The sequence below is a fragment of the Pogona vitticeps genome, chromosome 10, assembly GCF_051106095.1.
Source record: "Pogona vitticeps strain Pit_001003342236 chromosome 10, PviZW2.1, whole genome shotgun sequence".
Lineage (NCBI taxonomy): Eukaryota > Metazoa > Chordata > Lepidosauria > Squamata > Agamidae > Pogona > Pogona vitticeps.
The window spans coordinates 15,015,014-15,038,267 of record NC_135792.1 but is presented as its reverse complement, the minus strand read 5'-3'; the positions used below and the strand labels follow the sequence as shown (position 1 = coordinate 15,038,267).

Here is a 23,254-nt window from a genome sequence, read left to right as displayed (position 1 = left end):
TCTTTATCTCACCTATATTGCCTGGTATCATACTCAATAAAAGCAATTCTGGGGTTAGTGGAGTTTTATTTAACTGTTGTTTGACATCTAATGTCATCTCTTTCATCTGATCTACTATTTGGCTAAGATGTTCATTTATTTGCTGAAATCCTGCTATTATATTTTGCATGGTAGTCTGCCATTCTTTGTCTGATTCTTGTGCCACTAATTTTTCCAAACTTTGAGACTGGGCAAGAAAGGTCTCCAGCATTTGGTGCTTTAGTTTTCTGGAGGCCATTTCAATCTTTTCAATGAGTTGGGTTTGTGTAAATAATACTATATCCTTCACCAGTGACCAACTCTCAAATATACCACCTACTCTTTCAGAGGTTTTCACTATTTTATCAACAAACCAAACCCACCATCAAAAACCTCCCCCAGGATTTTCCTCCAATCTTCACACAGATGTTATAGTATGTAAATCAACTTTTAGCTGAGCAGTTTAAAATACAACCATGGTAAAAACATTCCTTCCTTCTCCAGAAACCTAACAAAGTTCTATTATCAGAGTCCCACACAGTCCAGCAAAAAAGTCCAAGCTAAACAGCAATCACAGGGTTTCAGTCTCTCCAGTAGATGTCCTTATAGCCCGTCCTAAAAGATCATTCCTTCTTCTCAGAAACCTAACAGAATTCTATTATCAGAGTTCCACGCAGTCTAGGGAGAAAGTCCAAGCTAAACAGCAATCTCAGGGATTCAGTCTCTGTTTCTCAATCTGATTTCCTTTTTTCTAAAAGCTTTAAGTCCCCATCCACTCTTATTCACTCTGGGATTTTTTCCAGAAACAAAAGATTTTTTTCCATCTCACTCTCTCACTTTTGGCCTTGAAACAACCTGCTGTTTAAGAGTCAGCTTCACTTTCAAGGATGCAGACTGGTAAACAAGCTTGCCGCTCCTTGCCTTCTTTCAGCCAAATATTTGCAATCTTTTCCTCCTCTTAATGGGGCCATTCATAAATCAAAGGCTTCAACTTTGTTGTGTATTTTCAATGCCACATTTGTTTGTTCTCCTCTTCTCCAGGGTGGGTGGGTTACTCACAGCTGAGTGCCCGAAATGGCTCCCGCCTGATCTGTGCTCAGGGTGATCTCTTCCGAGGGAAGAAACACCAGGTTGCTGCCCAGCTGCCCTCACCTCTGCTGCTCACCATGCGTCAGGGAGACTTCTCCTAGTCTACCCTTCGGTTCCTCATTTCTGAAGGACCCCTAGACTGGGCGGTTCCAGCTTTTCCTGGGATCTATTCCCGGGAGCCGCCGGCAGCACATGACAAGACCCACCTTCCCGAGCCTGAGTTGTTTTAATGTATCAACAAGTATTACCAAATATTAAAAAAATTTAATAATGTAGAGTTCCTCTCTCATTTGAATAATGTAATAAACAGGAACAAAATACTTTTTAAAACAAGTAACAAAACACTATAAGACAGCAGTATTTGAGAAGCTAGGCCGTGGCGCAGTGGTTAAACTGCTGTACTGCAGCCAAAACCGTGCTCACGACCTGGGATTCAATCCCAGGTAGCCGGCTCAAGGTTGACTCAGCCTTCTATCCTTCCGAGGTTGGTAAAATGAGTATCCAGCTCGCTGGGGGGGGGGGGAGAATGTGTAGCCTGTGTAATTAACTTGTAAACCGCCCAGAGAGTGCTTGAAGTGCTATGGGGCGGTATATAAGCAGCACGCTTTAGCACGCTTTAATCATAAAATTTAATGTGATACATGGGGCATTGCCTACAGTATAGGTGTACACACTAGCTTCCAGAAGAGCACATGTTATGATGTTATTAAAAACTCAAAAGACAGCACTAGCAAGAACCACTTTATCTGACACGGAAATTTTCTGAGGAAAGTTTTGGATTGTTTTAAATGGCAAAATACTAAATATACAAATTTAAATACTCCAGCTCAGTTCTGATACTGGAACATCTCAGCTTGTCATAAATATTACTGAGCATTATTTTCTTTCTCCTCCCTCTGTTGATGATGTGACCACCAGCAGCATGTTTCCGACGTTTAAGTAATTGGAACTGGTGGTAGGGGTCAATTTAGCAAGGGAACTAACAGTAGCTGTTTTCTGCAAGAGGCTAATGCTTTTCTCACATTGAGTGTGGACAGCCTTTTCTCACCTTTTGGGCAAGTTGGAAATCACACACAAACTTTGGCAAGAAAATTATGTTTAATCTGAGAAGGACAGGTTACTTACCTGTAAACATCATTCTTCAAGTGGATTCTCTATGAATACACACTGATGGGTTAAACAGCACCTGCGCTGGTCCTCTCGGAATCTAGGGAAAAGTAACAGTTTAGGTTGCCCTGCATTGCGCACGCTCTGCCCGCCAAATCCCCAGTTCCATGTGCTCGCACATAGAGAGAGTTGGAACTCTTTCCAAAGTGACAGACACGTGGGGAGGCCGGGCGGGTCGTGTGTATTCATAGAGAATCCACTTGAACCATGTTTACAGGTAAGTAACCTGTCCTTCTTCAACATGGTTCTCTATGAATCCACACTGATGGGTGACTAGCAAGCTTACTTACAGGATGGTGGGCCGTCACTGCAGCATCGATGTGAGCACCGCTCTCCCAAACTTGGTCTCATTCTTGGCCCTTAGGTCCAGTCTATAATGTGTGATAAAAGTAGACACATTGGACCAAGTAGCTGCTCTGCAGATATCAGGGATGTCAACCCCTCGCAGCAGGGCCGTAGATGTGGCAACAGCTTTGGTAGAGTGAGCCCGAAGACCTTCAGGGACAGGCTTATGCTGTAACCCGTAGGCCAGGGAAATGGTGGAAATCAGCCATCTGGACAGGGTAGATGATGAGGCAGTAGACCCTTTACGTTGACCGTAAAAACATAAAGAGTCTTTGGACCTTCCTAAAGTCCTTGGTCCTTGTAACATAAAAAGACAATGCACGTCGTACATCTAAACAGTGGAGCATGCGCTCAACCTCCGAAGTAGGATTAGGAAAGAGTGTGGGTAACAACAACGGCTGATTAATATGAAATTCTGAAACAACTTTGGCGAGAAAAGAAACATCTGGATACATGACCACCTTGTCTTTAAAGAACTGTAGGTATGGGGCATCCGCTCGGAGTGCAGCCAGCTCGCTAGCCCTGCAAGCCAAAGTAATTGCGACTAGAAATAGAGTTTTGAAAGACAGAAACTTGAGGTTGCAAGTAGCCATAGGCTCAAAAGGAGTCCGAGTAAGGGAATGCAGTATGATTTGTAACGACCATTGAGGCAAAGGTCTCTTCACAGGGGGTCTCATATTTGACAGACCCCTGAAGAATGCCTTCACAGTTGGATGAGAGAACCATTTCGATGACTGAGATCCCTGGGGTTGAAAAGTCACTATAGCTGATGTATAAACCTTTAAAGTGGACTTGGTGAGACCCAAATCAAAAAGATGTCGGAGATACAACAACAGCGTAGACAGTGATACTGGCGAAGGTTGCAATCCTCGCTCCATAGTAAACTGCAGGAAGCCTTGCCATTTATGCTGGTAAAGGCGAATAGTTGACGGTTTTCTTGCTTTGTCAATCATTCTCTTTTATCGATGGGATATCCTCCACGCTGTCAAGTGGAGAGATTCCACATCCGGATGAAAGATCAACCCCGAATCCTGAGTGATTAAGTGTGGGACGAGGGGGAGCTTCAGGTTGTCTACGGCTGTCTGAAGAAGTAGAGAGAACCATGGCTATCTGGGCCACCAGGGTGCAATTAGGATCACTTCTGCTCTCATCTGGAGAGCCCTGACAAGAGACCTTTGAACAATGGGAATTGGAGGGAACATGTACAGGAGGCCTTTATTCCAAGGAATCATGAAGGCATCGCCTAATGACCCCTGGCCTCTCCCCGCACGGGATGCATAGTTCTGACACGTTTTGTTGTTCAAAGTGGCAAACATATAGATGCAGGGTGTCCCCCACTTGTCGCATATTGCTTGGAATACATTCAGGTCTAACTCCCACTCGTGACTCTGGGAAGATCGGCGACTCAGTTCGTCTGCCACCTGATTGTCCGAGGTGGATATGTGTATGGCCACACGGTAGATGTGTTCCTGGTAGCAACACTCCAAAAGATGTATTGATAAAAGGAGAAAGGACTTCGACTTTGTCCCCCTTGCTTGTTCACATAGAACATGGTCGTGGTGTTGTCCATGACCAACTGAATTGCTTTGCCTCGCACAAGAGGAAGGAAGGCCTTGAGTGCCTTTATGACAGCCAGGAGCTCCAGATGGTTGATGTGGAGTGATTGTTCCTGAGGAGACCATAGTGCGTGAATCTGATGACCTTCGCAATGTGCTCCCCACCCCAGAGGGCTGGCATCTGTTGTAACGTGCTGTGAGTTGAATAGGACGGAAGGGGCATCCTACTAAGAGGTGAGGTAGGAACGTTCACCACTGCAACTGCCGAGCCAACTCTGGGGTGACTGTCAATCTTTTGTTTTGACTGTCCTGAAGTGGATTGAAGAGTGTGAGCATCCAGACTTGCAGAGAGCGCATCTTGAGGCGAGCATGAGACAGAGTGGAAGTTGTAGAAACCATAAGTCCCAGCAGGTGTTGTGCAAGCTTTGCCCTTACTCTTGCGTGGGGCCTGAATTACTTAATGGCCCTCTTTATCTTTTGGATGCGTTCTGGTGGCATAAACATGCAAGCCTGGATGGAGTCTATCCTTGCTCTGATGTATTCCATAACTTGAGGACGCAATTTGGACTTCTTGTAGTTTATGGTGAGACCCAACCACTCCAGTGTGTGAAGGACGTACTGGGTATCTTTTAGCGCCTGTTGTCTTGACTTGGAGACAATCAACCAGTCGTCTATGTATGGGTATATCTGGATCCCTTGGAGACAAAGGTAGGCTGCTACAGGCGCCATACACTTGGTGAAGGTTCTTGCCGCAGTCGAGAGTCCGAATGGTAGAGCCACAAATTGGTAGATAGTATTGTTGAAGAGAAGACGCAGGTATTTCCTGTGGCTCCGATGTATGGTAATGTGAAAATATGCGTCTTTCAGATCCACAACCACAAACTAGTCTCCTTTCCTCAAAAGGTGGATGATGGATTCCAGAGTCACCATTCTGAACCGACGTGGCTTGAGAAAGTTGTTGAGATCCCTCAAATCCAGAATGAGTCTCAGGCCGCCATCCTTTTTCGGTACCAAGAAATACCAGGAGTAGAAGCCGTTCAGGATGTCTTTGGCTGGCACTGTTTGGATGGCTTCCTTCACCAGAAGTGTAAGAATCTCTTCTTCTAGGACAGGATCGAACGATGTAGGGTTGACCTGTCCTAGAGGAGGCAATTCTGTAAACTCCAGCCGGTAGCCGGAGCTTATAATGCTCAAAACCCAAGTGTCCTGAGCTATGAGTGTCCAGTTGTGAAGGTAAGGAGAGAGGCAGGTGGTGTGGTTGCTGGTTGGTATGAAGACTCCTCAAAATGTGGCTGATCATCCTCAGATTGGGTGAGGATGACAGGTCATTGAGGAGCCCCAGGCACGGTGACGATCTGCTTTGGGTGCGATGGTACAGGCACCGTAGTTTGAGGGGGTTGTGAAGGAGGATGAGATGGATTAGCAATAGCCTTCGACGTCGAGGTTTTAGTAGGCTTGGTGTCGAGAGGTCGTCTTGTTGGAAGACTCCTAGGAGAGGAACAAGAGCGGGAGGAAGACGAATAAGAGTAACTAGATCTCTTCCGCCTCCGTCTCCTATCCCTCGACGTCAAGGAGGACTCTGTCAAATAGTCCCTCTTTCGGTGCCGGCGGCGGTACCTTTTGCGCCCATGGCTGTAGTCAGAGTCAGTGAGGGATGAATCCCTTCAACGTCAATGTCCATGCCTATGCTTATGGCGATGTCAACGCTTTTTTTGCGGGTGGTTTGTCATCATCACGGTCAGATATTGGGCATTGAGGGGCAGGGTCCTCGACTAGCTTCACAGGTCGACCTCAAGGAGTGGGAGGGGACCTGGAATGAAGTGATCCCAATATGGCTGAAGGGGATCGAGATGACCGCCCAGTTAGAATTGGGCTAGAAGGGGCATTAGCTAAGCCAGCAATGACTTGACCAAGCTGGCTAGCTGTAGGCGACCTTCCCGTATCCACTGGTGGTTCCTGTCGAGGTGGGAGGCGCTGAAATCAGACATCGAGTCTCGGTCCCGAGACAAATCTTCTAAGATGGGAGAAGGCAGGGAGGCAGAGACAGGGGGAACGACGAGAGTTATCTCCTTAGTCTTCGCCTTAGTTTTCTGAGAAGCCGCCTTTTGCTTCGGCTCCGATGTTGAAGGAGCTGAAGAAACCGATAAAGCTTTCTTTCCAGCAGTTAGCTTTTTAGGCTTCCCTTTAGATGTTTTCTTAGCCATTTCCTTAGTTGGTTAAGGGGGAGGTGAAGATACGACAGTAACCTCTGAACCGACGGTTGAAGTTGATTGAACCGACTCCATGTCCGAGGGTTGTGAAGCAGACAAAGTCTGGCTCCACAAGAAATATTTCAAACACTGTTGGCGGGCTTTTAGCGTTGCTTTGGTGAAGTCCTTACAGTGTTTGCAATGGGCAGTTGAATGTGTCTCTCCAAGACAAAAAAGACAGAGAGAATGTCCGTCCTGAGAGGGTAACTTTCTTGAACGTGATGAACAGTGGCTGAATGGTCCCTTTTTTGCTGACATAAGCCAAATAGCGTGGGAAACTAGTTGAATAGATCTTATTTGAAAGAGTCCGGATGGCGCATGGCGCCTCAACAGGCGGCAAATAGGCCGCAATTAGGATCACACAAACACAACAAATACTTGCTGAAATCGCCAGAGGCAAAAGAGAGGTCAGGCAGTCCGTAATCAGGGCAACAGAAGTCCGGATTAGACGAGATAGCCAAGTTTGAAACGAAAGGCAGTCAAATAAGCGATTTTACACGAGCTCTGAGACGAGAGGTTCCAGCTCTGCGGGCGGAAAAATGGTTCCGAGAGGACCAGCGCAGGCGCTGTTTAACCCATCAGTGTGGATTCATAGAGAACCACGTTGAAGAACCATCTTGTCTAGGAACTAGTACAAAGCTTAGTTCAGCAATTATTTCACTGTTGGTGTGAAGATGGAACAGTTGCCAGGTGCCCTAGTTCTTTTTGCTATAAGGAGCAGCCTGAGTTAAAACAATACCAGGGAAAAACACAAAGGTGGTACAGGTGGAGGTATAGAACAGAATCTATGTGGTGCACAACATAAAACCTTTTGACTGTAAAGTTAGGCCTACCACCCTGGTGTAATATGGGCTGCCAAGTATGCCTGTATGTAATGGGTGAAAAGCTCTCCTAATTTTGAACACCACCAAAACTGATGTGATGTTGTAGTTCTTTGGCTATACAATATCAAAGGCCATGACCTCTCCAGTCTTTTGAGGCATGTTGTCACAACCAGGAAAGGTTTGGGCAGAATGAAAGTCTTGCTTTCAAACAAGTTTGCTGACTTGGTCCAACAACAAAATATTGAATGAACAAAATTCCACCTTTGGTGGAATACCGTTTCCCCGAAAATAAGACCTAACCTGAAAATAAGCCCTAGTATGATTTTTCAGGATGCTTGTAATATAAGCTCTACTCCAAAAGTAAGCCCCAGTTAAGTGAAACCCCACCACTCACCATTGTGCAGCAACCAGAAGATGATGACATGACTGTATTTGAATAAATGTAGATTGTTGTGAATGAAATAAAATAAAATATCCTCTGAAAATAAGTCCTACTGCTTTTTTGGAGCAAAAATTAATATAAGACCCTGTCTTATTTTTGGGGAAACACAGTAAATAGTGTGACAATAGGTGAAGGGGCTGGTATGTTGTATGGAAGGTGTTGTCCTGACTGAGCCATAATGCTTAGCTGTCTATGGGCAATGCTATTCTCTTGAATTTTACTTTACAGTGTTGACTCCTGTGTAGGTCCTGTGGAGGATGCCCTAACTGTACATGCAGAACTGGGGACAGATGGACTGTTTATAGTGAGCAAGGGGAGGAAGCACCCTCTGTAACCACTGTAGTCCTGGATGCTTCCTTCCATCTGCCCTGATTTTCCTCGAGTTGGGAGACTAGCATAGGGAGATCCCCTTTTGAATGAATGCTGCCCTAGTACAGTGCTGCCTGATGGGTGACGACAAGTCTGGCAATAAGCCTGGGCTGTTGTCGTTCTGTCCAGTTAGTGATAATCACGGGTAGGAAGAGCAGAGGGAAGGCAAATCAGAGCAGTAGAAGTAATTTGACTTTTCTTTTTGGAAAGTAATGGTTTGGAACAGAAAGATGGATGATAGCAGAGGCAGAAGAACAGCTGTCAGAGCTGATGGAGTCTAGATTACAACTGATTGTGAAAATAGTTCCTGCCTAGTGAAGTGATGAGGAGGGACAATCCATTTCAAGGATATTCTTCTCCTCTTGAAAGTCTTCACCCCGGGGTAACTTTATTACAAGAATTAAGAAAACAGATGGAAATGTCCGCTTTTGGTCTTGGCATGGGTATAATGAATGGAATGAATCCACTGGGTGCATGTGCTTTAAGCATATGTTCTAGGAGAAATCCATGGGCCACCATTCATAGAACACATGAACAACTTAAGGATGAGTGCTGTCTGACTGCAATGGATTAACACTTCTCAGAGTCAGATCTCATACAACGTAAGAGAAAGTAACTCCATCCATGCCCAAACCAAACAAGGCATTATTTTACTGAAAAAGCTGCTTAAGATTCGAAGGTGGCAGAAACTGCACACAAACACATACTCATTAATATTTATTAGCTGTACAGCAGTATATTCTCCTTCCCAGAATCCAAACCCATTATGTGTTTTATAACATTTTATCTCATGTTGGGTTCCTAAAATAATGAAAAATATCACACAGTACAGCTAAGTACAAAATGCATCAACCTAGGATCAGATAGCTAACCTGATAGCTCTCTTAAAAAGCAATAGACAGAAGAAAGTTCTTCTGAAATCAGCAAGACTCTATAAAAAGCTTATGCATTTTTAACATGTGATGATTTGTATCCAGGCATCATTTTTGTATTTCACATTATTCTTTTTCCTTTTTAATTAAAGACACCCCCCATGTTATAATTACTGACCTAGTAAAATTTCCTGCCATAGGTATCAAGGGCCGGGAAGCCCTATTACAAATTAACACCTTGGTTGTCAATATAGAATCCATAAACACACACAAAAAAGCAAAGAAAAATATAGCTGTGAAAACTTGAAACTCAAAAAGGTAGTTTAAGTGACTCTTATAAAGACTATGTCCATGTACTTAGCAACGGAGTTGGGTGTTGATTTTTGCCATATTAACACCTGACCAACATTCTTCCACTGATTTCACTTCCAGTTTTCATTTTATACCAATTCCTCAATAATTCTTCCCTCCCCCCCCCAAGTTTCAAAATGATAGGGCTTTCTTTTTTTAATCCACATCCCCCAATTCTCTTAATTAAATGGAAAAAAGATTAAAATGTAAAAAAAAAGTTATTTACAAATTTGATCATTACAGAGATGCCCTTAAGAATGCAAAGTATCAGGGAAGAAAGACACCTGCTGGAACATGCCAAACCTACAGTGCTGACATGGAACCTGTCAGTGGAAGGGGAGAAAAAGTGAAACCAAAATAGCAAAAAGTTTTACAACCCTCTCATGTCTGCATTTACAATTAAAACCTCTACAGAGAGAAACAAGTTCAAAGAGCTTTGAAGAACAGCAGAAGCTGATCCAGAGAAATTGGTTGAAGTTTTCAGTTTAGGCTTCTGTTGTCCCCTTCCGCCCCATGTTATGTATGGCTGGTTGTCTCCTCACTACAATGCAGTTCAGAGCTAATGGAATCAAGTGATTCGCAAGAGACCTCTAGAGATTCCAGACAAACAAAAAAAAAAACCCCACCCCACATTCCATGATCCGGTTAGGCTAACATTTAACAGATAAAGAGTTATAGGCAAATCACTTTCTAACATCATTTGAAGTTTGCTTCCCGGCTTGTTTGGTAAATGGTCTAAAAAAATATGATGCATTTCCCAAAAACAAAGAAATAATAAAATAAAATAAAATAATAAAAAAGAACAAAAAGAAGGGATTGATCCACTTCCAAAGAGGCCAGGGCCAGTTCAGTCCGTGCACAACCCTTCCTCCATCACCGGTCCATCATGCTAAGAATCATCTCTGGAGTGAGGTCTCCATTGGGTGCTTCCGCTGCAGCCGGCTGTGTTCCTGCAGTGGCTCCTACAGTCTCTGCTTCAGGCTCTTTCTTGACTTCCACTATAATGTTTTCAATTGCATCAGTGTTCTGGTCTTCCACCTGAATGATTGTTGTTGCTAATGAACAAGAAAAGGAGAGTGTCAGACTCTTTCTGCAAAGAACATTTCCAAGCTACCTCAGTGCATTTCACAAATTTGTACTGGCAAACAACTATGCAGGAGGCCTCCTTAAAAATGAACTACAGTGGTGCCTCACACAACGATGTTAATTGGTTCCAAAAAAATCAACGTTGTGTGAAACATCGTTCTGTGAAACACCATTTCTCATAGGAATGCATTGAAAACCGGTTAATCCGTTCCAATTGGAACGGATTGCCATCGCTGAGTGAAAATCCCCATAGGAAACATCGCTGTGTGAAACAATGTTTCCTTCATTGCAATGTATTGAAGCCGACTCAATACATTCCAATGGCTTTGCGAAGTCCTTTTTCGCTCCTGTAAAAGTGTCTTACAATGTTTGGAAGCTGTTTTAAATGATTGCAATGGTTAGTCCACCTCCTGAAACCTAAGCAAACTGATTTTGGTGTTGTTCTGACACTTCGTTAATTTATGATGATTTTTTGAATTTTCTCCATTGGAAACCATTGGATGGTCTGTCTAATGGTTTCCAATGGAAAAAACAAAAAATCATCATAAATTAACGAAGTGTCAGAACAACACCAAAATCAGTTTGCATAGGTTTCAGGAGGTGGACTAACCATTGCAATCATTTAAAACAGCTTCCAAACATTGTAAGACACTTTTACAGGAGCGAAAAGGGAGATCGGGAAGAACTTTAAAAGGCAAACGGAGATCAAAGAGCCCTTTCCCGATCTCCCTTTTCGCTCCTGTAAAAGTGTCTTACAATGTTTGGAAGCTGTTTTAAATGGTTGCAATGATTAGTCCACCTCCTGAAACCTATGCAAACTGATTTTGGTGTTGTTCTGACACTTCGTTAATTTATGATGATTTTTTGTTTTTTCCATTGGAAACCATTAGGCAGACCATCCAATGGTTTCCAATGGAGAAAATTCAAAAAATCATCATAAATTAACAAAGTGTCAGAACAACACCAAAATCAGTTTGCATAGGTTTCAGGAGGTGGACTAACCATTGCAATCATTTAAAACAGCTTCCAAACATTGTGAGACACTTTTACAGGAGCGAAAAGGGAGATCGTTGTGTGAAAATCCCCCATAGGAAACATCGCTGTGTGAGGCAGCAAATTTGACAGAAAAAGGCATCGTTGTGTGAATTCATCGTTGTGTGAGGCACTCGTTGTGCGAGGCACCACTGTATTATCATAAGTTCTGACCAAACTGGTTTCTGTGCTGTAAGTTCTAAGTTTCTCCAGTGATGGAGAAAACAAGTGCTTTCATGGCTGAATCATCACCATGAAATGCTACCATAGGAAATATGGCCTGACATCTACTTCTCAGTATTTCTTTACAGTGTTTGAAGATATGGAAAAAAATATTTAATTTAAGGTTGGCTGCCTATGGACAAGGTGAGCTATCTTATCCTGAGTCAGACTGCTCGGCCATCTAACTCAGTGCCCAGATTCTTAGTAATAATAATACTTATGTGCCATCCGGTTGTTTCCAACTTACACAACCCCTTTTCAAGGTTCTTTAGGTACACAGTACAATACTCAGAAGTGGTTTATCATTTCTTTTTTCTGGGGGGACCGTGAGACTGAAAGCATGCCCAAGGCTACACAGGCTGCCTATTCTCCTAGGAGACACAATAAGGAATTGAAATCCATGCTAAGCTATTTATCCTCAGATTTGTATGCAGCAGCAAACTGCTGTTTAGTGTAGGAGTGAGAATTAAGGTTTAATGCAGGGCTGAAAATCAAGCAGTTCCCAAAACTATTTTGTGGGTCCTGGGTTCCTCCTCGGGGGAAGGAAAAATTGCTGTATCACCAGAGTGTTTTTAAAATTAAACACACTCTGATACCTTTCAAACGTACCTTCAACAAACCAAAATAAAAGTGAATCCCAGTGCCTGCAAACATGCACTACATTACACGAATGAGTTCCATCCCTTCTTTGTAGCTTCATGCTTTACCTCTAAGGAAAGCTTTTTAATTATCTCTTTAAATTGAATCCTCTGCATATCTGTCTTATGTATGTTTCTGTACAACCCTAGAAATCTAAATTTCCTAAATCTTGAAGAGCTGAGCCATCCACAAGAAAAAGATACTCAGGAATGCCTGCATTAACGGCTACTAAAAAGCATATGCAAACTCAGCTGCAGATGTAAAGACCACTGTTGACTGTACATATTCCGAGTTTCCCCGAGACTCTTGTGTCTAAGGAAATTCCCAAGATTTTAGATGGCTGCTGAAGGTCTCAGGCTGATTTCTAGAGTTCATCTTCTCCCAACCCTAACTTACGCTGGGTCTGTTTCGGTTGATTGGATTTCCCTGGTGGCCTTCCTCTTCGTTTCTTAGCTGGTGGTGGCACTGGGGCAACAGGTTCCACTTCTGGTTCAGCTTCAATTTCAATTGCTGTCTCCTCCTCCTCCTCATTATTATCCAACTCTGGTTCTGCATTTTCCTCTTCAATAAAAAAATAAATAAATTACAATTTAGACCTGTTATCAATGAAGACAATAAAATGGTAATCACTTGAATATACCTTCCCTTAGGATGGGGTCACCATTTGAGATCAGGAATAAAACCCAGAACTTTAAAGAGGGCTAATCAGAAGCGGGAAGCTCACAATGATCGGAATGCCTTCCACATTCTCCTTACATCACACCTATGGAAGGGAGAAGAGGAAGGGTACCTGCATTTGCACACACACATTTAGGGTCAGGGCTGAAATTTTGTTCGTGCCACATAAGCCAGATGGTGTCATCATCCATCAATGGGAATATTTAATTTAAATTAATTCAATGCTTCCTACCCCATCAGGTTCTGAGGCTCCTCAGCACTCCCTTTCGCCCTGGAGAAGCCTCAGGACTAGTAGGATGGGCTGTGTTTTGTGCCGTTAAGTTGGAACTGATTTATAGTGAACCTAATAGAGTTTTCAAGGGTACATGAGATATTTTTACCAGTTTCACTCCCACACTGAGCTTCCATGGCCATGTGGAGATTCAAACCTTGTTCTCCAGAGTCCTAGTCCGTAACTCCATGTAGATACACTACATGGGGAACCTTTAATAGATGAAAATCCCCACTAGATAGCTGATGACAGTTCTAATACTGGCAGCAGCAATCCAGTTGCAGGGTTTTATTTTGCTATTAAAAACTCTCCCATTCCAAGGTTCCCATGCCTGTCTACAAGCACCTTAATTCAACAGGTAGTCCTTCCCTCATCTGATCTTCCAAATATGCACAATGTACCCCACTGCCAACAGATTCTTGGGAGTTTTTGTCTGTAATTACTTCCTAATACACTCACCAGACAGATTCTAGCCCCACAATGAACAAGTGCAAAGATATGCACACCCTAGCATAAATTATATATAGCACTTAAAACAGTCTATGGGCTTTAAATATGAAATATAATTATACAGGCTACACATGCCCCCCATGAGCTTGGTCCTCAATTTACTGACCTTGGAAGAATGGAAGGTTGAGTCAGCTGGCTACCTGAACCCACAGGGACTGAACTCAGGTTGTGAACAGAGTCTTGACTGCAGTATGGCACTGCACCACAAGGCTCCTTAATAATAGTAAATTATTACCATTTTGTAGAGAATTATCAATCCTACTCACCAAAATCTATATACAGGCTGTACATACAAGAATCCAAGGGAGAAAAGCTACAATTGCTCCAGCTGTCAAGCACTCCTCTTGACACACTCATGCCTTCCAAATGTTAACTGCCAGCTGAATCTATTCAAGGTCTGAGTTTGCTGCAATACTTCAAATTGCAGACAAGCCAAGAAGTAAGGATACAAGCTAGGAGAAGAGTTAAGCAGCTGGCAACAGGGTCAAAATAACCACTGGCCAGTTACTGGTTCTGAACTAAGTGTAAAGCTAGCCAGCTATACTGTGTGATATGCCTGAGCATGTGTCCAATGACTGGCCAACCTATAAAAAAGCTTGGATGTCGCAGTGTGTTGGAGACAGCACACAGTTCTTACCACTGTCAGAAGAGTCTTCTTTCTTGGAGCGCATCTTTCTCTTTCGACCACGTTTCCCCTTCTTGGGCTCCCCTCCATTCTCTCCTTCTACTCCATCAGGACCTGTACAGTTGTCTGCATGTCTGGCCATTGTGTTCTGATCAAGACAGGTGGACTGATGTTAAACAATGGCACTATTTGATGAATGGTATTTAAATCTAACCCCCAAAAGTACAGATTTCATTCTCCGAAACAAAAAATATGACATCATTTGCCAAACCAGATTCCAAACTCAAACACTGGGTCACTTACTTGGGATATGCAAAATATATGTGTACCATTATTCTAAGCAATCTGAGCAAAATTATGGAGAACATAATCCATAATCTCTGCAGGAGATGCCGTTCTGTCCCTTCAGCGCTGTCTGGGGACTGTACTGCAATGGATGCAGGAGAACAGGCTGAGGCTGAACCCGGACAAGACGGAGGTACTGAGGGTGGGCGCCCCCACAGTTGGGGATTTGGGAAACTCCCTCTCTTTTGGGGGGGTGACTCTGCCCGCCAAGGATGGGGTCCGCAGCTTGGGGATCCATCTGGACCCGGCGCTCACTATGGAATCTCAAGTGGCGTCCGTGGTCCGCTCCGCCTTTTTTCACCTTAGGCGGATAGCCCAGCTGCGGTCCTACCTTGATGTTGGGGCGCTCACTACCTTGGTGCATGCGCTCGTAATCCCAAGATTAGACCACTGTAATGCGCTCTATGTGGGGCTGCCTTTGAGGCTGCTGCGGAAACTACAGGTGGTGCAGAATGCGGCAGCCAGACTACTTAGTGGAGTGAAAAAATACCAACATATCTCACCCACTCTGGCTGCAGTGCATTGGCTGCCCATCCGGTTCCGCATTGACTTCAAAGTGCTGATGCTTACGTACAAAGCCCTAAACGGTTTAGGGCCTCCATACTTGGCGGAATGCCTACTCCCTACCAAGATCTACCTGTGTCACTCGTGCGAGCCAGGAGGTGAGGCTGAGGAGCCTAATGCTGAGGGAGGCCTGGAAGGTAAAGACAAGAAATCGGGCCTTCTTGGCGGTGGCTCCTTGCCTTTGGAACAACCTACCTCCTGAGATTCGCGTGGCACCCTCGCTGGGCATCTTTAAAAATCAACTAAAAACATGGATATTTCGGCAGGCCTTCCCTCCAGACAATTCCTGATGCCCTCTCCTCTCCCTTTCCTATTGTTTCCTCCCTCTCCTAAAGTTTTTTCTATTTAAAAAATTTTATACTATTTTCTGCTGTTAGCCGCCTAGTGGTCTTAACCGACCAGATAGGCGGGATATAAAATAAATAAATAAATAAATAAATAAATAAATAAATAAATAAATAAATAAATAAACAAACAAACAAATAAATAAATAAATATATAAAGGCTTCCAAAACAATTCCTGAGGAGCAATGTGAGTAATCCCATCTATTATATCTTCTAATCCTTTTCTATGTTTGCATTATTCCACTCCATATCCAACAGAATTCCTTTTTGGCAAAGGAATCCAGGTAGAAATTTGCCTAATCTGGCCTAATTTCCTTTACAAAATGGTACTGCTAGGCTCGATTGCTGAACAACAGATATGATTTACGAAGCATTCATAGAGACCATCAAGAAGAAGAAATGTAACCCTGGAAATGTGAGATGTGATCATAAAATGGAAGCCTGAACAGCAATGCTAGAGGTTACTTTAGGACAAACAGCTCATTTTGCTAGAGTGGCAAAATAATGCAAAAGGCTACTGGTTTTGTAGCCTTTTAGCAGACCACATTTTTACTGAATGGAGCTTTCTATTTTAGCAAACCCTATAACAAAACCCATTCATTTTGCAAGTTTAGCAAAAGAAGCAGATTGTTTACATTTTTCTTATCAACCATTTTCTGCTCATGTAATGTAGTCAATGGGATTTTGTACTGGTCTTGCTACTAATGTAATATGCAAGTTAGGTGAAACTATATCAACAAAGGCTGTGGGACTGAAAACATCCTATTCCTATCAAAGGCTAGTGGGTGGGGGAGAGCCAAGAAACAGGCAAAAGAGACAGCAGAACAGAATTATAAATTTTATAGATTTTTAGATTTTTTTGCTTTCAGAATAAATGTTTTATCTGCTTTTGCCTGCAACTTAAGATTTATTTAGTTTTTGCAAGTTTCATAGTTTAAAGAATTTTGATTTTGTATCTACAGCATTTTCTCATGGTTATAAGAATTGTTTTTTTAAAGTAAGATGCCTGTGACTACTCAAAAATTACCGTATTTTTCGCACCGTAAGACGCACTTTTCCCCCACAAAACGGGGGTGGAAAGTCTGTGCGTCTTATGGAGCGAAGAAAACAGATTATATTTTCCTGTTTTCTTCTCCTAAAAAATTGGTGCGTCTTATGGAAAGGTGTGTCTTATGGAGCGAAAAATACAGTACTTTTGTATTTCACTTTATGTATGTAGAACACAGAAGCAATGTACAATCATGTGGAAAAGAAAGTACACTCTTTGAATTATATGGTTTTACATACAGTGGTGCCTCGCATTACGATTGCTTCGTTTAACGACGAAATTGCATTACGATGAACTTTTTGCGATTGCTTGTGATCGCAAAACGATGTTTCTTATGGGGGAATTTCGCTTTGCGATGATTGGTTCCCTACTTCGGGAACCGATTCTTCGCAAAACGAGGATTTTCCTACAGCTGTTCGGCGGTTTCAAAATGGCCACCGGGTAAATAAAATAGCTCCCCACTGTTTTTAGGGACGGATTCCTCGCAAGACAGGCAGCGAAAATGGCCGCCCTATGGAGGATCTTTGCTGGACGGTGAGTTTTAAGCCCATCAGAATGGATTAAACAGGTTTTAATGTGTTTCTATGAGCTTTTTAATTTCGCTTTACAATGTTTTTGTTCTACAACGATTTCGCTGGAACGAATTAACATCGTAATGCGAGGCACCACTGTATTAGGACGTAATAAAAACTATCTGGTCCTTAGCAAATCTGAAAATTAGGTAAATACAACCTCAGATGAAAAACACCACATGACAGATTACACTGTCATGATATATTTTACAAAAAAAAAGCCAAAATGGTTCAATAGCTTGTAGCACCATCTTTAGCAGTAATAACTTGAAGTAATTGTTTTCTATATGATTTTATCAATCTCCCACATTGTTGTGGAGGAATTTTGTCTTTATGTTGCTTCAGTACATTGAGGTTTGCCGGTATTTGTTTATGCACAGATTTCCATCACAGCATTTCGGTCAGGTTGAGGTCTGCAACACTTTCTTTTCCTTTCAGCCATTCTGTTGCAGTGCTTGGTATTGTCCTGTTGAATGACCCAATTTTGGCCAAGCTTTACTTGTCAGAGAGATGGCCTCACATTTCACTCTAGAATACTTTGGTGTACAGAGGAGTCCATGATTGACTGAATGACTGGAAGGTGCCCAGGTTGTGCGGCTGGAAAACAAGTCGAAATCACTCCTCCACTCGTGTGCTTGACAGATGGTATGAGATTTTTGTGCTGATATGTTTTTAGTTTTTGCCAGACATGACACTGTGCATTACAGCCATACATCTTCACTTTGATCTCATCTGTCCAAAGAATGTTGTTCCAGGAATCTTGTGGTTTGTCCAGATGTAACTTTGCAAATCCAAGCCATGCTGCCATGTTTTTTTAGAGAAAAGTTTTTTTCCTGGCAACTCTTCCAAACAAACCACACTTGTTCAGTGTATTTCTAATTGTACTGTCATGAACTTTAACATTTACCATGCTGGAAGAAATTTAGAAGAATACTGAATCCAAAGGTTTTTTCATTGACTCATGTGGTGGAATTAGATAACTTTCCAAAAAAACTCTTAAGAGAATAAACAAGTGGTTGTTGTGGGTTTTTCGGGTTTTTATAGAAAATACCAATTAATTAAACACTGGATAAGAAATTAAAGATCAGATAAGAAAGATGTATAGTATTAAAAGAATACTGAAATAATTGCTAGAAGAAATAATTATCTGGTTGAATGTAAGGCAGTTAGATAACTGGACAAAGGAATGGAAAAATGGAATGTAGAGTGATGACTAAATTTGAGTAAATTATTGAAAAAAGCGAGAAGATGGAAACCAATAAAGCAAAGCGTGCTGCTTATATACCGCCCCCATAGCGCTTCAAGCACTCTCTGGGCAGTTTACAATTTAATTATGCAGGCTACACATTGCCCCCCCAGCGAGCTGGGTACTCATTTTACCGACCTCGGAAGGATAGAAGGCTGAGTCAACCTTGAGCCGGCTACCTGGGATTTGAACCCCAGGTCGTGAGCACAGTTTTAGCTGCAGTACAGCGGTTTAACCACTGCGCCACAAGGCTCAAGGAATAATAAGCTAAGGAAAGGGATAATAAGTGTAATATATATGTTAGTAGAGGATCTATATAAAATAATAGCCCCAAAAGAGATATGGCATGGAAAAATAAACAGATAAATCAGCAAGGAAATATGGAGGAAGATATGGGAAAATAGAATAATGAAAAATGTGTCTGTTAGGGTAAAAATTGTTACAAGTAATATTTAACACTAACAAAAATGAATATAATGAATATAATATATGGTGGTGATGTAAGAAAGAAAGGGGAACTTATTAATGAAATAGGTACTGATATACAAAGATGTCCAATATTAGCCTTGCTAAGTATGTCTGGAAATATTTAATTAAAGGGGAGGAAATTATATTAATTAATATTATGTTAACAGTGGCAAGATGGATATTTGCAAGGAACTGGAAGAATAATGACCAGTTTAATATGGCGGATTGGTACAATGAAATGTGGAACTTGGCCATTAATGATAAATTAACCTGTGAATTGAAAGTTAAAAAGGAATATTGAAAGAAAACTGTTTTAATTAAATTTGGATCTTTTTTTAATACACGTATTTTGTAAACATAAGAGTTATACCCCGACACAAGAATCATAATTCTGGAGAGATATGGGTACACAATTAAAAACAAAAGAAGTTGATACTTAGGGTGGTGGGCTACACTGTGAACTTGAGTTATGATTGTATTTTAGTTTTTTGTTATGTATTGTTTAAACTATAGTTTTTGTTATGTTATTTTTGAAAATAAATTATTAAACAAAATTTAAAATGCTATCTGAGGCCTGCAGAGACTGAGATGCAACTCTTGGATTTTTTGCAATTTCTCTGAGCATTGCAGTCTGATCTTGGGGTGAATTTGCCTGGATGTCCACTCCTGGGAAGATTGGCAACTGTCTTGAATATTTTCCACTTCTGACTAATCTTCCTCACTGTAGAATAATGAATTTTAAATTGTTTGGAAACGGCCTTATAACCCCTTCCACATTGATGGGCAGCAACAGTTGCTTCTCTAAGACCATTGCTGATGTGTTTCCTCCTTGGCATTATGTAAACACACACTTGAATGCTCCAGATTACCAGACTGCTAAAACTTTGGTTTTTATAGAGGTGGGCTCACTTGCTGATGATAAATTACTTACAGGCATTTCATTAGCAGCACTAGGCCTTTCAATTTCTATGGAAGCAGTAAGGGTGTACTTTGATTTTCACACATAGTATCTCCATATTGGCTTTATTTTTGTTAAATAAATCATGACGCAGTGTAAAATGTTGTTATTCATCTGAGGTTGTATTTATCTAATTTTCATACCTGTTAAGGACCCGATGATTTTTATTATGTCCTGATTAACGTAATAACCACAGAATTCAAAGAGACTGTACTTTCTTTTTTACATGACTATAGAGATGAACAAAGGGTAAGAAATAGGTAGGCTAATGATGTATGGAATTATTTAACTAATTAAATGATTTATACTTTGATACACAGATGAACTTTGGCATGATTGGTAACAATTATCTGATTTCTCACTGGAATTAATTTTTTTAGGGATAAATGTCAGCTGTGATGGGACACCACAGATTCAAACTATCAAGGTTCAATGCTCTAAGGACTTTCTTTAATGTCAAACATTTGACCTTGACAGTACAAAGGAAAGCCTAAAGATCAGTATCCAACAACTTTTCTAACACACTTGTGTCTCATTGTTCCATGCAATAACTTTGTCCCCAATACAACTGTGCAGTTGTGGAAAAGGAAAAAGAAATGTTACCTACCTGTAACTCTGGTTCTTCAAGTGGTTCTCTGTGAATTCACACAAATGGGTTTCTTCTGCGCTTGCGCAAAGGTTCTTGGAAGATTCCAGAGTTTTAACACGTGTTCACTAGGACCGCCCCCTCAGTATGCATGCTCTGCCTGCAGTGGAGAGATCCTTAGTTCTTGATGAACAGTCCGCTGCTGTCAATACAATAAGAAGACCAACATGACGGACAGAGGGGAGGACGGGTGGGATGTGTGAATTCACAGAGGACCATTTGAAGAACCAGAGTTTCAAGTAGGTAATCTCTCTTTCTTCTCTGTGGTCTCTGTGAATGCACACAAATGGGTGACTAGCAAGCTGACTTGCTGGAAGGTGAGCTGTCATGATAGGAGCAAAGAAAGGACTGCTCTACCAAAGGTGGCATCTCTTGACCACATGGCTGTCTTGCAGACATCCAGCAGAGATAAGGTGACAGCTCTGGTCAAGTGCCCCTTAACAGGACCCAACAGTGGTTTGTGGGCAAGTTCATAGGCCAATGAGATGGACTTTCCATCTGGAGATTGACTGGGAGGAAATTGGCTGAGCCATGATGGAGAAATTGATGAAAAGTTGAGGAGGATGTGCAGGAGACATAGAAAGCAAGAGTATCCAACAAATGTAACAAGCGTTCTAGAGGCATAGAGAGTGACAGAAAGAAGACAGGAAGAATTATAGGCTGATTTAGGAGGAAATCAAGACTATTTTCTGGACGAAGGTGGGATCAGGATACAAGGTCACTTTACCTGGGTGGAACCGAAAATAAGTTGGATTCACACAATGAGTGGCTAACTCAACATGGTTTTAAGTAAGAGTAACTTCAGGCTGGCTGTTGCCAAGGGCTCAAAGGGGGGGGGGGTTGGGTCAGATGGTGTAAAAGAAGTTGCAAGGGTCATTTGGGGGGAGAAGGTCTGGGTGAAGGGTGTAGGTTCTGGATACCTTTAACAAATCTTTTCAGAGTAGAATGGCAAAAGAAGGATACCACTTCTGAGTTGGCGGGTTGATGGATGACTACAGGAGCAACATAAACCTTGAGAGTAGAATGGGATAAACCTTGTTTGACGAGATATAGGAGGAAGGCTAGTAAAGCATCTAAGGTTGTAGATGTAAAAGGCAAATTGTGTGCCTGAGTGAATTAGGTAAATGCCTTCACCTTGTACATGTACAGTTGTGATGTTGAGGGCTTTCTTGCTTTGGAGAGGACAAAAGCTATGGATGGCAAGTTCTCCATGTAGTGAGGTGCTGGCATGAGAGACTCTGCCACTGTCCTGTGTTAGGTGGTGTGATAGTATTGCAAGCCAGAGGAACCCGCAGGTCATTGACCTCAGAGTCATGAACCACAGTTATCAGGGCCACCATGGTCTTTTGAAGGAGTGGGATGAGGTAGAAAGGTATAGAATGCCCTGGCATCCCCCATGGAGTGTGTGCAAATCTTGAGCAGAAACAGGTCCATTTTCTATTCGATGTGAGAATTGTTGAAAAGCTGGGGCGACCAAATTAGTGAAGCAGTGATCTCCTAAGGTGGAACCTTTGAGTAAAGTAGACACTGTGAAAACTCAGTCCATCAGAGCAATTCTCTGAGGTAAAAGTCTGAGGTAAATCGGTAGGAGAACTCCTAAAAAGCTGAGTGAGAATAAAAGCAACTGGTTCAGTGACCTCCTGAGGTAAAAGCTTTGGATAAAGTGAGGAGTCACTGTTAAAACTTAGCCTGGAAATAAGTATCAGAACAGCTTCAATGTATTTCCTGAGGCACAGCAGAGCGGAAAATCTCCTAAGCAGAATGAAGGAGAAATAGTTTACAAAGGGAAAAATAGGAAATAAAATCTGTTTCTGATATAGTAAGGAAGGACATTTCCAGGTCAATTGGGCAGAAAAAGATAATAGAAAAAAGGGCACTCTGAAGACAATGTTTCAAAACCTGGGAGTTCAAGCTAAACCACTCACCAAATGGAAAGACTAACAGGCAGGTCGCTACAGAAACAAGACGGTCAAATGGGAGTGAGGCCAGGCTGAGAGAAGTGAAACACTGTTGATTACAGTGAATACAGAGTTAGTGGAAGAATATGGAAAGAGGATTCAGAGTCAGGACCAAGTTGTGTGCTTAGCTTACTACAGTCAGGACCCTGCAGCTCTTTGATGCCCTTCCCCCTCCACTTGCTAAGCCCCATGGGGCTTAGCAAGAAGGGGGAAAGCAGGGATCAAAGTGATTGGGCAGCCACGGGATTGCTTTGATCCCTTTCCCCCTCCACTTGTTAAGCCCCACAGGGCCTGGTAAGTGGAGGGGGAAAGGGATCAAAGTGATCGTGCAGCTGTGGGAAAGCAGAGATCAAAGCCATTCTTGGAGGTGGAGCCTGTAGGCAGAGTTCAGATTCAACAGGGACTCAGAACAGTGTTCTGAGCCCATAGGCTGAATACTCAAAGCTAAGTTAAGATTTCTTAATTTGGGGTTAGAAAAGTGGGTTTGTTGGGCGTCTTATACATGGGGGAGTCTTATACATGAAAAATACAGTAAGTGATTCTCAAATAATTTGGAATTTAAATATGCACCTGAATTTGCTATAATGATATAAAGTGATTTTATTAAAGGAAAAATGTGAAAAAATAGAAAAGCGGATTGAAAAAGTATGCTGAGTAATGTTAATTATAGCAACGTAAGTACTGTAGTATGATTAACTAAATGTAATGTTTGTATAATGTAATATGATGTGAGTGTATTTTGGATAAGTATGATTATAG

At 42.1% G+C, this 23,254-nt stretch overlaps 2 protein-coding genes across 3 annotated transcripts in view; both read right to left on the bottom strand.

Moving 5' to 3' along the window:
- CARMIL2 (capping protein regulator and myosin 1 linker 2) overlaps positions 1 to 23,254 on the bottom strand; it is a 161,360-nt gene that overhangs the window by 79,885 nt on the left and 58,221 nt on the right. The gene's annotated exons all lie outside the window — the stretch shown is intronic.
- Positions 8,764 to 23,254, bottom strand: part of CTCF (CCCTC-binding factor) — a 50,431-nt gene continuing 35,940 nt past the window's right edge. For both annotated transcript variants that reach the window (XM_020811457.3, XM_078380370.1), the window contains exons 9-11: positions 14,358 to 14,493; positions 12,658 to 12,822; positions 8,764 to 10,337 (exon numbers count right to left, since the gene is read on the bottom strand). In XM_020811457.3, coding sequence (XP_020667116.1) covers positions 10,156 to 10,337; positions 12,658 to 12,822; positions 14,358 to 14,493 — 483 coding nt within the window. In that variant the 3' untranslated portion in view covers positions 8,764 to 10,155. The remainder of the gene's footprint in view (positions 10,338 to 12,657; positions 12,823 to 14,357; positions 14,494 to 23,254) is intronic.